This window comes from Mycteria americana, chromosome 13 (genome assembly GCF_035582795.1).
Source record: "Mycteria americana isolate JAX WOST 10 ecotype Jacksonville Zoo and Gardens chromosome 13, USCA_MyAme_1.0, whole genome shotgun sequence".
Classification (NCBI taxonomy): Eukaryota; Metazoa; Chordata; class Aves; order Ciconiiformes; family Ciconiidae; genus Mycteria; species Mycteria americana.
In genome coordinates, this window is record NC_134377.1 from 11,638,068 (window position 1) to 11,653,190 (window position 15,123).

Genomic DNA, 15,123 nt, shown 5'->3' on the forward strand with positions numbered 1-15,123 from the left:
TAGCCATTGAGATCAGCAGCTCAACCTCAACTTCATTTGTACAGTAAGATTAAATCTATCAATATTTCATGCATTTCTGTGCCTGACTTTCAGAAGGGAGCTCCAGGTAGGGGAGGCAAGTTTGAGCCAGCAGACTGTGACCTTCTGGGGGCAGAACAAGGAGCCTTGGCAACTTAATTCTGTTCAACCTTAGTCAAGATTCAGAGTTATTTCTCCCACCAGATTACTTTTGCAGAACTACAGGAGAATGATTTAGCCTCTTCACCTCCCATTCTGATTGACAATCAGCAGAGCTTAAAGGCGAAGATTAAACTCCCATCACATGCACACTGAAAGCCAAGAAAATGTTTCTCTTGCTGTAATTGAGTCCCTAACACCACAACCATCCTTTGGACTTCCATACCCACTTCTACCTTGCTTGAAACACCTTGGAAAGAGACTGTGATCAGACACAGAAACGAATGGCCCCCTCGCTCTCATCCCAAGGCTTCCTCTATTCCAGGGCTCAGCAGCCTCTGCTCATGCTCCTGGATCCAGCCTTGATGTATCAATGCACCAACTCCTTGGAAATTCTCTGTGCAAAGGCACAGATGCCACTGACCACATACCTTTGTTTTAATGGACTAACATCATAGGGAACATGAAAACCACTTGAGGGTAAAAAAAGTCTCCTGAAGTTCCCCTCTGCCTTCTTTCACTTCATCTCTTAGATCACAAAAATTGCCTGTATTGTTTCCTCCCAACTCACAGACCTCCCCATCTGCATTGCCCACATCACTTTGATTAGACATCCCAAATCACCCTTCCTTAAAGCCTTATTCTTTTGAAAATAGGATGGCAATACAGGGCTTCACGGCTGTTGTGCCTCTATCACGCCATATGAGTTATGAAGTAAAAAAGACAGATTATTTTCATAGCCTCTGGCCTTCACCTGGGATGTGACAGCGATGCTGCATTTCTCTCTCTCAAACACAGGGAGAAAAGCTGGAAGAGAATGAGGCTGTCCAGGTACAAAAGAATTTGAAAAATAAAAGTCATGGCTTACAGAAAAAATCTTCACTGCTAGGGATGGAAAACTTGAGCAGTCCCTCAGTGCACAGCAGTGAGTATATCACTGAATTAATCTTCAGCCTGCAGCACTGAAGCCTTCCAGTAGGCAGCAGAGACCCAGAGGACACACCGAGTGCCCTCATGCAGCTATACAGATTCAAGATCCAGCCACAAATGACTGACCTCACCTGTCCAGGCACTGCTTCCCCCCCTGTGCAATGGAAAAAAAATCAAGTCTTAAAGCATTTTTTTATCAAAATGTTAGAGAAAAGCCAAACTTTTTATTTGAAAAGTGAAAAGGAGGGGACAGATCAGACCCAGGAAACAAAGTGTAATTAGGAAAAATTCTCTTTTTAACAGATCAGAGATGCCCATCAGGACAGTGCTGAAGGCATCTGCCGTCCAATTTGCTTTCATTTTTCTCTCTGGCAGGAGGGGAGGTGCAAACGTCTCCTGCTCAGCCCGCGAAGTCCCTGTCCCACACTTAATCCCACACACTGTGCTTTCAAGCCATGCCTCATGGCCAGCTGCAGCCCATTTGGCAGTTTGCCTTGCAAGCCTGTGGCATGCTGCCCCGTGTAGTGGGAGCTGGCCGGGGAGGACAGGTTGGGTACAGTCACCTTATTCCAGGTCGGACAGAATGCAGCAAGCCCAGTGGAGGTGAGGCTCTGGGCAATGCAACACTCCTCCATCCCCCTGCCACCACCTGCTCCGGGTGCATGCTCCCTTCTCATCCACAGAGCAAACCAACCCAGCAGTGTGGAAGAACTGCAGGGTAGGAGATGGTCTCACAAAGAGGTGTCTCTGGTGTGAAGAGAGAACCGAGTGGCACAGGAGAATCAGGAAGGATTTTAGAGTCGGTTTCCTCCTCTGCCCAGCATGCACCATGCTCATCTGAGCCTTCTTTCCCAGAACTGGAGGATAACCCCGCAGTCTCGGCAGGCAAGTCACACACTGAAGTCAATCAGAAATGGTGGAAACAGGTTTTTTATAAGGGTGCAGGTACCAGCTGATTTCAGTAATATCAGTAGTTAACAAGACTATTATTTCTCTAAAGTGTGCAACACTTCGGTTTAAAAAAAACCCAAACAAACAAAAACCAAGGAAACCACACATGCACAAACGTACACATGCAGACTGAGTTCAGAAGTACCCATCATTGTTGCATTGATTTAATTATAACATTCCTACTGCGTTGTGCAGAAAGATCATCTGTGAAGAGTCTAGCAAGGTGCAAACGTTTAAATCACTTGCCTTTCAACTCACCACCTCGACAACTCAGAGACTGGTTGAATCCATGAGGTGCTGACTTTTGTAAATGATTTGCCTACAGACTGTGGTGTTGAACTTAATCTTACAAAAGGAAGTGTAAATGACCATGAGACAAGCCAGGACAGAGATTATTTTAGCTTAATTTAAAAAGCTTTTGTCTATAGTTCTGGGTTTGTTTTTTAACATGAAGTAAAACTAGCAAATGTAACAAACTCAATGCAAAAAACCCAAAACAAATTAAAAAACCCACCACCAAATCCTGCCCAAACCCCCCTCAACTATCCATATAAAGCAACTGTTCAGATACCCATCAACTATGTACCCAATGGCAACATCCCAAAGCATTTTATAATGCACTCTCACAATTTCCTGGCAGCAGATAAAGGATGCCGAATTTTCCCTGTGCAACACTATTTCCTTGATAGTCACAACAGATCCCACAACCTTCTCAGTACAGTTCTGGTTGTCTGAATATACCCAATCAAAGGCAAACCTGCAGTTGTATCTGCTTGCTTCCCTGCCCTCCCTTGCTCAGACCACTCACAAAGAAAAGCCTGTGGTCACATCCACATCATGCTAACTGCAACCTGCCTACTCTTGAAAAGACAAAGCTCTACCTGCAGGCCCCAACGGGCAGTGCCCTTCTAGATGAACTTTCTCATTTGAGCGCTTTAGTGAAGCAAAAGTTCTGCAAAAGAGCTTTCTAAAACCACTTCCACTTCATTGCTGTGCAACAATTTGGGTATATTTAGCCTAAGACGCAGTGGCTTAGACAAAGCTCCAGTTACTGGTATGGGAACACACTTTGCCATGTATATAATCAATAACCCATACGCAGTCAACACACTTGTTTAACAACAAAAGAATCATAGCCCACGTGCACCATTAGGAAACAAGTGGGAGCAGAACATTATGCAGTGCCAGTCCAATTAAACTTAAATTCTATAGGAAAGGAGTAAAAAAGCATACAAATATTACAGCCAAGTAGACTAATAGCCCACAATTTTAGTCTGTCTCAGGCTGTCAAAGCACTGACTAACTGTCCAATTAGTCATCAGAAAAAATGGCTGTTGCACTCAGTAAGACTGAGAATATTTCAACACCATCCTCCAGAGTTACTCCCTCCGCGCTCAGTAGCCTTGCTACATATCACAATCCATCCGTCACTTAACTCAGATGTGTTCTTCTTTCAACCCATTCTCTAATTTCAGTTTGCACCACTAAGTACTGCTCCCCCCCTTGGGCAGAGTCTGGTTGCCGCTCTTGGTTTCTGCCTCTGTTTTCTTGCTGGCTTGGCAACCCTGCACAGAGAGACCTAATTCCCCAAGAAACAAATTTGCAAGAGCTGGGAACAGAGTAACCGGGAGGAAAATGCCAAGGAGGGGCTGGCCCACAAGGACATCTCTGGCACCTGAGAGCTTCGTCCACCATAGGCTGCACCATGCACAAAGGGCTCCAATCTGCTTTCAGTCACCAGTTGAAACCCCAAAACTGGGATCAGCATATAAGCCTGGTCAGTCATGTTGTAGCCCACATCTTTCCAACTTAAACATCCTCATACCTTGCTGTCTTTGGTACACGTGCTATGACACTCTTCCCACTCACTAATGGCTTCCCCGTGGCTATCCCATTGCAGGGGAAGGCTACACACCTTCTGTAGATACCCAAAGCTTTTGCTTTCACTTTTCACTCACTCAACTTTGTCTTGCCTTAAAGACCTTTCCGATTTTATGCATCTTAACCCCTTTGAAAAACAGTATTTGCCATCATTATAACAGAGTGGAAAGGCTTTTGAAAGGCAGACAATGAGCTGGCTCGGCTCTCTGCAAAGCCTCAATCAAGAGGAAAATGGCAGGCAATCTTTCATGAAATACAAAAGAAACATTTCTAAGGGACCACAGTTTAATCTATGCCAAACACCTCTGAACAACTGGAAGAGTCACATGCTTCTTTTTCATTTAACAGATACAATGGAGTTGTTATTCTGCCCCCATGTTTTGCAGTATACACTAAATTAACCCATGTCACCAAAACGCCAAGAGAGTTCCTTGCAGAGAGCCACTTGTAATACAGTCTATAACAGGTAAAAACTTCCATCTGGGGTAGAGTAAAACCAAAGGAGCTTTAAGAAAGCAACCTGTGACTATTCAGAGAGCGGTGCACACTGTTCTCCGCTGCTCTATCAGTGTTTTCCACATTAGCTCTCAGGAGCATGGTACGACTGAAGAGAGCTATAAAATTACTTACTTATGCCAGCATCAGGCACTTCCAAGAAGCTTTGCATATAGAAAGGACAGCTGTAGAGGTCATGTAGGAGGATTTACTGTGTACAGAAAGCAGGTAGCATCCTTTACACAGCCTTTCATTGGCCTCCTCTTTGCCAGAGGACAGCCATACCTCTGCACTTTTTTTGAGATGGGAATGCTTCTTTAAAACATTCTTTAAGTTTTCCACCTGGCCATAGATCCTGCCTCTTGTGGCAAGGCTCAGAAACTATATCAGTTGTGTTATAGATTTTCTGCAAAGAACAAATTACTGCCAGCCCTGCTACCACCTGGACTGTCTCCACTTAGTTACTTCTGGAACACAAACAATAGCTCTTTTAAAAGCATTGACCTAAGAATGATGCATCAAAGCAGCACATTTACTCACAACCAAGAGCTGTCAATGACCCATGGTGGGTTACAGCACAGTGGGGTGGGGAGCCCGGAACACCGCAGCCTGGAGGACAGAGATGTGTGACCACACATAGACCCACCAGCCCTGCCACAAGGCAGGTAGAAACTAGGGGTGCTCCAGGGAGTGGTTTTCTGGAACCACTTAGGACTCACAAGTGAAGTTCATTTCTTTGAGCAGTCCTTGAGGATTTTGTCCACAATAAAGAAAACTGGCAGATTTTGAAAATGATCTGGAGTTAAACAGACAGATCCTTATCTAAAAAAAAAAAAGAGAATGCAAGATCTTGCCTACACAGGACTTGAAACCCTTTCAGTGGCTACATGTGGTTTGGATTCATACATACCATGATTACAAGTGACAGAACACCATGATTTTTTCTGAACTGACCCACAGCTCTGCAAAAAGAGTAATCAGATCTGAGAATCTCTTCGCAGACATGTCTTGGGATATGATACATTGCACGTACCTCACCTTTGTGTTTCAATTCAGAAACAACATAAAGGAGTTGACAGTGAACTTTGCAAGACTATAAATGCTCACCAACATCATGGATAAACCGCTCGATTTTCGACTGCATCCCCCAGTATCTGAACTCGACTTTACACAGTTTATATGCACACATTATGGGGTATTTCCCAGGGTTGTTCTTGTACTCTTGAATCCAGTCTTCTGAGAGGGGGCCTCTTTTAGTCTTCACCGATTTATACAGCTTTGGATCCTCCTCAGCTTTGTATTCATGTGGAGGGATAGGATCTTTAACAATATCAATAGGATCTATAGAAAGAGAATAGAAACAGATAGACACTTCCTTTTCCTGAACAAAAGAAAATACCATTTTTTCAGGAGTTATTTCTGTTTTACAGAGTTTTAGAGCAATTTAGTTCCTTTTTACTTACACTTAAACAACTGATATTTAAATTGTTTATACATTGCTGCTGGGCAGTGATGAGCTCTGCCAGAGGAACTAGTACGCACAGTTCCAGCAAACGGAGGCTTTGCTCCAAATAGGTGTTTTTGCCCACAGTGACTGCAGATCCACAGCACTCTGGCAGATATGCTCACTCCATCTTTCCAGCTCCAAAAAGATCTTTTGCACATTCCATCTTTCAGCTTTTCTAATATCACTCACAGTGCTACAGCTCTGTCTCGTGCGAGATTGTTAAATATACCTGCCCTTTCTTAGCACTGTTATGGAAAAGGCACTACCCACTGAACGTCCTATCTTTGGCGTCCATCAAGTGCAGTTACTGGTAACTCCTCACATGCTATTGTTACACCAGATGTGTATGGAAGGCAGAAAGTTTAACTTAAGTCCTAATTAACACTTCAACAATGGAGAATTGGAAACTGCAATAGGAGCATAGTGAGCGAACATATTTTAAAGATCAGGAACCCCTACCCCAGACGTCAGCAGAAACATCTGACGTTTGGATTGAAGGACAGGACCACACTTCCCAAGAAACGACAGCTCTTCTGACACTTCTCAGTGAGGCAGCATGACTCAAGTCTATTTGTTCAGTACTGAAAGCCCGATCAGATAGGCTTAGGAATGAGGACAGTCAAACAAGTTCAAACCAAAGAAGTTTAAATCAAGTAACACTCAAGTAAAATTGCACGGGGTTACAGCCACGTCCCGCATGTCAGCAGCGCTGGAGGAGCCACAGCAGCCACTAGATGTCCTTCCCCAAAGCTCCTGCTGCGGCCAGACACACGGGACTGCCAGAAGTCAGCCTGAGCTTCTGAACACTTCAGTCTCAGCAGCTTCAGAGCAAGGGATGCTTCGTGGCTGTAATTGCCAGCGCTCCCTGCCACGCAGTTAGGTCTCCAGCAAACGCCACGGGCACGGATCACAACAGACAGCAAGACAGAGGAATTGCTATGACACTTGCCATTCTCTGCCTTTTTGTAAGATGTTCCCTTTTGCCTTTTCTCATTAAATCCTTACATATGTAAGGCTTATTAACCCAATCTTCCAAAGACAGCTGCGAAGCTGAGGTGTTAACCTGCGTGAGGGCAAGACTAAAAGGAGAGGAAGCAAAAATGAAATACACCTTCGTGTTTCAGAAGTGCAGATAGGAATGATTTTCATATACTCAAAGGAGCTACACAATTATACAGCAATATTTTCCTCTTCTATGGTTATTTCTACTTATTACCCCCAAAATCATTAGATGTCTTACTCCCCTCAGGAGCTACACAAATAAGACAGGAAAGCATCAGCTTCAATTTATAGACGGGGGATTAAAATGATTTCCACGTGATTTACGCCAAGCCTAGAAGAGAACTCCAGTGTCCTCACTCTACTTGATGTAACCCTACCCCGCAGCCTGACACCGACAGGGGTGCAGGTGTGTGTTTGGGGGGGTGGACAGGCAGATGGGACATACCAAGCAAAATACTTTACACAGCAAAAAAAAAAAAAGGCAGAATAAAGGAAAAAGTAAAAGAAAAAGGCTATTCACCTAGAATGGTTTGTCTTTTTTCTGCAGGAGAAAGGTTGAACACATTGACATGCTCTCCTGGATCAGTTTTGTAGTATGTCTCAATATCAATAGAGAACTTCTCCACAAAAGGACACGTATACCTGAAAACAAGAACAATGCAGCTTAGAGTAAATCCCGCTCTGCTTGGCAAGCGGAGAAAATGCTTTCCTAAGATGTACAAAACCAGCCTCAAATCCAAGCCAGCCTTCACTCATGTTTTACTTCAGATATGCTTAAAATACCATCAGTACAGATTAAAGAGATTTTCTTTAACAACTTCTTAAGACAGGAGCTCACCTCAGACATGTGGTTTCACTGGAATAGCTCTGGTTTAGTAAAACCCCAAGCCCACAGCAAAGGTGTGTGCTCCCCATGAGCTGTTACATGGATTACAGGTGAGAAGATACCTACGTGCCCCATGCAGTTACTGGAGACTGGGCACCCACATGGACCAAGAAACCACTTCCCAGAAAGCAGAAAGCCCGAGGGGACCGCCAAGCCATCTCACTTCGCAGAGACGCTGACAAAAACCTGCAACTTAATTTGACAACGACTCCTCCAGGATACTATTGTAAGGACAGACTGTTTTTAAAGGAGCAGTTTTCAGCAAGAAGATAACTTTTGGGCCCGCTATACCAACAACTTATGTTATGACACAGATACTAATACAAGGACACCCTGGGCACCTCTACCAGGAGAAAAGCAGAGCTCTTGCCTGGAATCTATGGCAGAATAAAATACAGACTGGTTCTGTGCAGTGCCAGGTTTCCTGGCCAACTGATTGACTTACGGGCATTTCCAGAGAATAGATAAAAACAGACTGAAAGTGGACTTTAATCACTTGAAAGTCAGACAGCTCCATTATATTTCGTCATGAGCAACTGCCCGTATGCAGACACTGACTCCCCACCTTTCTCCAGGCTAATATTACTTGTAGAGACCAGCTAAAACAGAACTATGAAACTTCTCTAGATTTTTGATAAAAAGCAAAATATCCATTAAAGCCTTTTTATTACGAAAGATGACAGCAATATCGGACTTGTAAACCTGGAAAAGGGAAAATGCTCTAAACCAGAGTAACTGGCATAAAGGCTATTTATTCCAGGGTGTCTGAAGTCCTCCCAGACAAAATCAGCCGAAACGAGGAGGTCCCAGAGGGCTCCACAGAGCCTCTGGTGCTCTTCCCTTCTCAGGGTGAAAAGCATAGGATGTAGGTTTGTTATTTTCTAGCTAAATGACAGTAAGACAGTTCCCAGAAAAGAAGCACCAGATTTATTTATTAAGATTTTTCTCTCCCCACACTTTCCCCCTTAGAACAAGTGAATCCTGTCTTTCTTGACAGCGTTCAATGTGACAACTGTCCCATCACCATGTACATTTATAACTTCACTGAGCTAGCAGATATCTGCAATGTTATGTAGAACATGCAGTGCAGGATACAAGACTAAATAAAAACTATTCAAGATTTCCCATGCTTTGATGGACAAAACAGCTCACATTTTAGACCAACCAGCCACAAATTCTCAAGTGCGCAGTCAGCTCAGGCAACACTCACACTCTAAGATTAAGCACTGTGTAAGAATTTTAGGACTTGACCCCAGTTTCTCCAAAGGATATTACAGGAGATGGAAGAGATGCTACTGCCACATGGACGGACATCAAATCCTCTCTCTACACTAGGGAAACAGCTCTGGACACCTTGATAAGTTTTACCTTGTCCTTGTATAAGGATATGCATTCCATGATTCCTCTTCAACTCGCAGAGCTGCCTTGGGCAATATTGACCGAAACCAGCTGGGTATGTGCATACCAATGTGGTACACTTTGTGAGTATACTGCCCGTTGCCTCCTGGTCCATCCATGTATGGCCTGTTCTCCAGGATCTCTACTCCACTGCCTTCCCCACATGTCTCCTCTCTGCTCTTTTTCTGAAAGGGAAAATATATCACATAGTTAATCCTTCCAGTGCACTGTACATACCAAGGTCTCAAAGCACGTGAACATTGGGGGTGGTTTCTAGGACTCCTTTTGTGCAGCGCTTCATACAGACAGCAGAACTGTAGCAGCACCCTGGCAGTAAGATTACCAAACCTAGAGATCATAAAGGAAAGGTTTAGAGACTCATCTGGCCAACACAGGAACAGAGATTTGATTTATTAAGGATCCTGTAAAAATCTGATTTGGACACTAAGAGACGGTTTGAATGGAGACCTAATGACACATCAATTCCTGCTCCTATAACAGGTGACACATGGCTCTTCCTGAGAGCACACTAAACCTTGGCTCCAGCTGTGAACCACCCAACAGCACAAAAATCTTTCACATCAGCAGATGACACAGCGAAAGGGAGCTTGTCCGACTTGGCTCATTCTTGTGGTGTTGTATCAGCGTGAAGAATCATACACAAACTCGGCGCAACATCACAGTACTAAAGGCTATTTTATGACCTAAAACCACAGGATTTGGGGGCTTGTTGCTTGTGGTCTTGCATGGCAGCAGCTCTCCAAGAACAGCTTGGAGACTATTCTCTGCTAATTAAGATATTTAGAAGAAACAACCCAAGTTTGCCAGAATGCACACAGGACCCGCTGGCAGCCTCCATATTTTGGCTTATTTGTAGTATTGTCCCTCATTGAGAAACCTGGCAAAAATTCCTTCAATAAAAAAAAAAACAAACCTAATTTCAGTGCTTCTAAGAAGAGCTAGAGGCAAACCAAATATTTATTCATTTCTAACACATTTCAGCAGATTGGATGATGTATAACCTTCATCATTTCCAAACAACAGATTCATATTGGAGGTATTTTGAGTTTATTGTTTGTATTTGAGAGCACACTACTTTGGAAATTAAGAAAAAAAAAAAGAATTTTATACAAGAATCAACTGTGAAATATAACACAATAACAACTTCTCATTTTCAGCATACAAACAGTTCAAAGGATAACATGGTTCAACAGAAAATGATTAATAAGATGCAAGAGATCAGCTTCTCATCTTTTGAGGACAGGATGATAAGCCAACACAGCTATTTAGAAGTAAATAGCTCTCTCTTTAAAGAACTCCCAAGCGATTTTAAATTTAAACAGCTGTAACCGACAAATCTAAATAACTGACAATCTAAATAGTAATTTTTTTCCCACCCCACAAACTGCAATAGTCCTGCAAAAGAAAAGCACTTTTTTTACAGTTTATTTCTAACATTCAGCTGGCCGTTCATTAAAACACACATCCTCTTAAAACAAATTGCTGTCTTTCAGTTCTTATATAAGCACTGACCAAGTCCTGTACAAATATTTACGACAATAACATTAAACAATCTTGATGACCCAAAAATCTGGTTAATTCAAAGGTCTCGGAAAAGGCAGTAACCCAGCAGGCATAGCAAATTATGTCAGACAGAATAATAGCACAGCATCTGCTCTGAACAGTTGATACAAATTATGGAGATCTAGAGTTTTATTATATGGCAGAAGCACGTGGAAATCATAAGCAGAGGAAAGACGTGTTCTCTTCGTGCCAAGTTATCACACGTAGAATCACACATCAGCTGGATTTAAAACTCCATTCTAGATTGCACGGTTACCAGAAATTCCAGTCAAATCTGCAAATCCTCATTTGGGACCAAAACATATTGAGGAGTTTTTCAATTTCAAAAGAAATCCACAGCACTGAGTAGACTCAGCACCTCCTAGGACTGTACCGAGCCAGACCAACACAGAACTGGGTCTCCAGATTTACGAACGCTTGCATTGAATTAGAAAACCAAAACACTGAAGATTTATTTTGTTTTAATAGCCATAGTTGATATGAAAATGGATAAACACACCCTCTAGGCTTTCTTTCTCAGAATGCAATTTCGTACTCTTCCTTTCAGAGATACATGTGAGATATGCCTTATGTCTTGCCTTCCTCTTACAGCTCTCCACCTCTTGAAGCGCTTCAGAGAGCCATGCAAGGGGCCAGCTGCTTCCATAACCATAAGTTTGAAGGTTTAAGATCCTGTGCTTCCGATTCGGACTTTAGCTCCCATCAAACATAGCAGCAGCAGCCCAGGAGCTCTCCTGCAATATGTGTTTCCTTTTATTGAAGCCCCTGGCACCCCACCCTACAATAACGTCAGCCTTGCTTAATACAGTTCCGCAAAAAACTCTGTTTTCTTCTGTTGCGTTTCCTGATGGATTGAAAATGGATCCAAGCAGGAGGTTTCTCTCCAACTTGATCCACTTGAGAAGACTAAAGACAAGCATTCAAAGCAAAGCCAGGCTCTGACGGTCTCCTGAACTGTGACTTCTCCACGAGAGGAAGTTTCAAGCTGGGGTGAACAGGACACAGACACTTGCCTATGCCCTCAGTCCCCAAACAGAACTGTTCTGATCCATGCCCTCATCAGTATTACCCATCTTTGGGGATGAAACATCCTTAGTCTCTGCATAGGTTTCAACTGAGGAATCTATCTTTTTTTATTTCAACACCAGAAGAAATGGTTTACATCTGAAACAGTTCAGAAAAACAAATTCCAATTCTTTTATAACTATGAGGCCTGAGCCAGGCTCAGGAGGACCTCTGCTCAAACCTTTCTAGTTTGAAGCCCAGCATTTGTGATACAGCTAACAGACTCAGGCACATACAGCTAACACTTAACATTCTCCACTTTTCTTTCCCCCATTTAGCCAGTTTTGACAAAAATCTCTCTGCATGAAGATGAGCTGCCTGGTTCTCATCCTACAGCTAGAACCCCGGTGAACCTGCAATATTGGCCAATTTTTTCTTTACATTAGTACTTCCATAAGCAGCTTTTCCACATGACCTGGTAATGCTAACACTCAGCTTCTCAGACAGAGCTGTCTGATCGCGGGAGATGTGACGGGTGGCATGGTGTTATGGTCCTAACACTTTGCAAGGGAAGGAAGAAGGGAAAAACCCAAATTAACTGAGAATCTTTGCGCAATTTAGTTCACGTCCCACTTCTGATTTATGGTTATTTTATTTACTTCTATGCACCTGCAGGAGACCATGAACCCTATTCTGAGAGCAGGGCATGCTTCCTCCTTCAGCCTTTCCAGATGACCAACTCCAGCCCACAGCCTCTTTCACCCAGTTGCAAGCCTTAAGCAAATTTTGGCCCTACACATTCCTCCTGCTTGTCGCTTATCTACATAAGATATGACAAGGGACAGCAAGAACATTTTCTTTGATGAATGTGAAATAAGAGCTGCACCTCTGCATGTCAAAAAAAAAAAAAAAAAATCTGAGCTGCAAAGTTTATATCCCAAACTATCTTTTGAGCCAGGACTTTTGAGTCAGGCCAATTTATACTCAAAACACAACATAACTTATTGCTGGGAAGGATAGTACGACCAAATAAAAACTCCACATGACAAACCCCCACAAAGCTGCTTCCCAGCCCTGCATGCTCTCATACTTACCAGTTAGCTTCCTGAGAAGGCAACAAGCCACAATGAGGTCAGGAAGGACCAAAAAAGTCAGGTTAGATGGTGAACAGTCAATTACTAACCAGTCACAAAGACAAAAAGAAGGTAAGTTTCTCAGACAATAAAAATGAAGACATCAGCCACACATACTTGAGAGACCAGGATGATACTCTGCACGCAAGCAGTACTGTGAAAGTACACCACTTATGGAAGCAAAGAGCAATTTGCTTTTCAACCATATAACCTCTTCATGTCCATTGTGACTCAGCTACAGCATGGAGAGGGCTTGTTACAAGGAAGTGGTCTGTAAACAACAATTAAAAAATAACCATGGGTTAGGAAAGCATTTGGCTTGAAAAGTGCCTGGCAAGCCCTCTCCAAAGAATCTCTGTCTGCTGGGAGTGGCAGACGTGCAGGCATTTTAGGGTCAGCCTTGAAGGTTTCAGCCTCATAGACCCATGCCCCTATGAGAAGTAGAGACTTTATTTAGCAGATTACCTGTGTTATTACTATTTGCTACTAACAAGTAGCTACTTACTACTAGCTACTTGCTACTAACAAGTAGCAAGAGGGTCTATATAAATACCTATATAAGTCTATATAAATACCTGACGAACAATCCCCAACAAAATCAAAGAGTATCTAACAGCCTTTATATGCAAGTTATCTAAGCCATAATCACAGTAAACCGTCTTATATTGTATTACAACAGGAAATCCAGTCACCCCTTTAGAAGCCCCTCTCTTCTGCTGATGACACTCTATGTTCTGCACAGCCCCATCAATAGCTTTCCAGGACAGATGGTGACACAGATCCCTTCTAGCTAAAGTAATAGCATTAAATTACTCATAACAGGGAACCCAGAGAAGCAGATGCACCATGATTAGCAAGAATGCCAGTTACTTAAAGGCTTCTATTAAAATAAATCTCTTGGCACAGCAGCATAGCATGGGACAAAGCACATGACCTCACCATAACAATCATAGATGAATAATTCCCATGAATGTCATCTAAACACTGGGCTAGCCTAACCCCATTTATCATCTGCCCTTCACAACAGGAGACAAATGGTAAACAAAGCCTTCCACTAGCAAAGACAAGTTGATCAGTTCTCAGATCTTCCATCCCCTTTCCCAGTCAGAAATGTGCCTCACTATCAGCTAACAACATGGAGCACATCTTGCAAAGACTTAGTCCAGCAAACTTGTCCTGGAACAGCTGAGTAGGACCAGGTGACTAAACACAACTCATGTTTTTCTAGTGGGGTACAGCTCAGTAAAGGAATGATAGCTGATGGCAACAGAAACCCCCACAACTTGAGGAGTCTCACTACAGCTGGAGAAACAGCTTTCACAGCACAAGAATGCATAATGCTGGATAAAACAGCTAAGATATGCCTTATTGTATGAGCTGGAGAAATACAGAAGGTCAGGCTGTGGAAATTAAACTTGCCTTGTAGTGTTTTGCTTTTGGTAAATTAAAAGAAAAACCAACCCCACCAACCAACGCAGTATTGCTCAGAAGAACACCGAGAAGAACATTACCCTAAACCAACAGAGTCCTTCTCCTTGTGTTTCAGCCCCGGAGTAAAGCACAGGCTGTGCACGGGCTCAGGTCCATACACAGAGAATCTCTGCAAAGCCTGCAGCACCACTGCAAATGGCTCAGTGGTTTAGTTTCTCCTAAAGTTTTTTTTTATTGTAACTTGCTACTTTCAGCACTGCAATGGTACTGCAGAGAACAGTAAAGACAGGGTAGGTTGCACGGTGATAATAGGCGATCCAGGCATTGTTCTAGCTTTTAAAAATAGATTATAGCTATAACTTACCTTGTTTACCACTGATTATTGTTTACAGTACAACCCCTCAATCTAAATAAGTTAGATAGTGATTACAAAAGGTTGACATGCTTTAGCTTCACGATGAAGTTTCTTGGTGCATTACAGCAATGTATTTACACAGTACCAGTAACCTACTTCAATGACCTGTGAGACTTTTGATTTGAGATTATTTGAATTACAAAGACTGACAGCACTATGCTTGGTAGACCTATTGTCCATTAATAATGAGACACAAATCATGGTCTGGAAACAATAACCAGAAGATTTTTTGTTTTGGGTTTTTTTGGGGTTGGTTCTTTTTTTTTTTTCCTTTTTTTTCTTTTCCCCCCTCCAGCTCCTATTTGGCAACAGGGTATTTTGATAGTCC

General features: G+C 42.8%; 1 protein-coding gene across 6 annotated transcripts in view; it reads right to left on the reverse strand.

Moving 5' to 3' along the window:
- Positions 1 to 15,123, reverse strand: part of PITPNM2 (phosphatidylinositol transfer protein membrane associated 2) — a 142,149-nt gene that overhangs the window by 45,575 nt on the left and 81,451 nt on the right. For 5 of the 6 annotated variants that reach the window (XM_075516314.1, XM_075516313.1, XM_075516311.1 and 2 more), the window contains exons 3-5: positions 9,198 to 9,412; positions 7,464 to 7,585; positions 5,542 to 5,775 (exon numbers count right to left, since the gene is read on the reverse strand). In XM_075516314.1, coding sequence (XP_075372429.1) covers positions 5,542 to 5,775; positions 7,464 to 7,585; positions 9,198 to 9,412 — 571 coding nt within the window. Of the gene's footprint in view, positions 1 to 5,344; positions 5,504 to 5,541; positions 5,776 to 7,463; positions 7,586 to 9,197; positions 9,413 to 15,123 lie in introns of those variants that run through there. The other variant, XM_075516315.1, reaches the window with a different exon arrangement.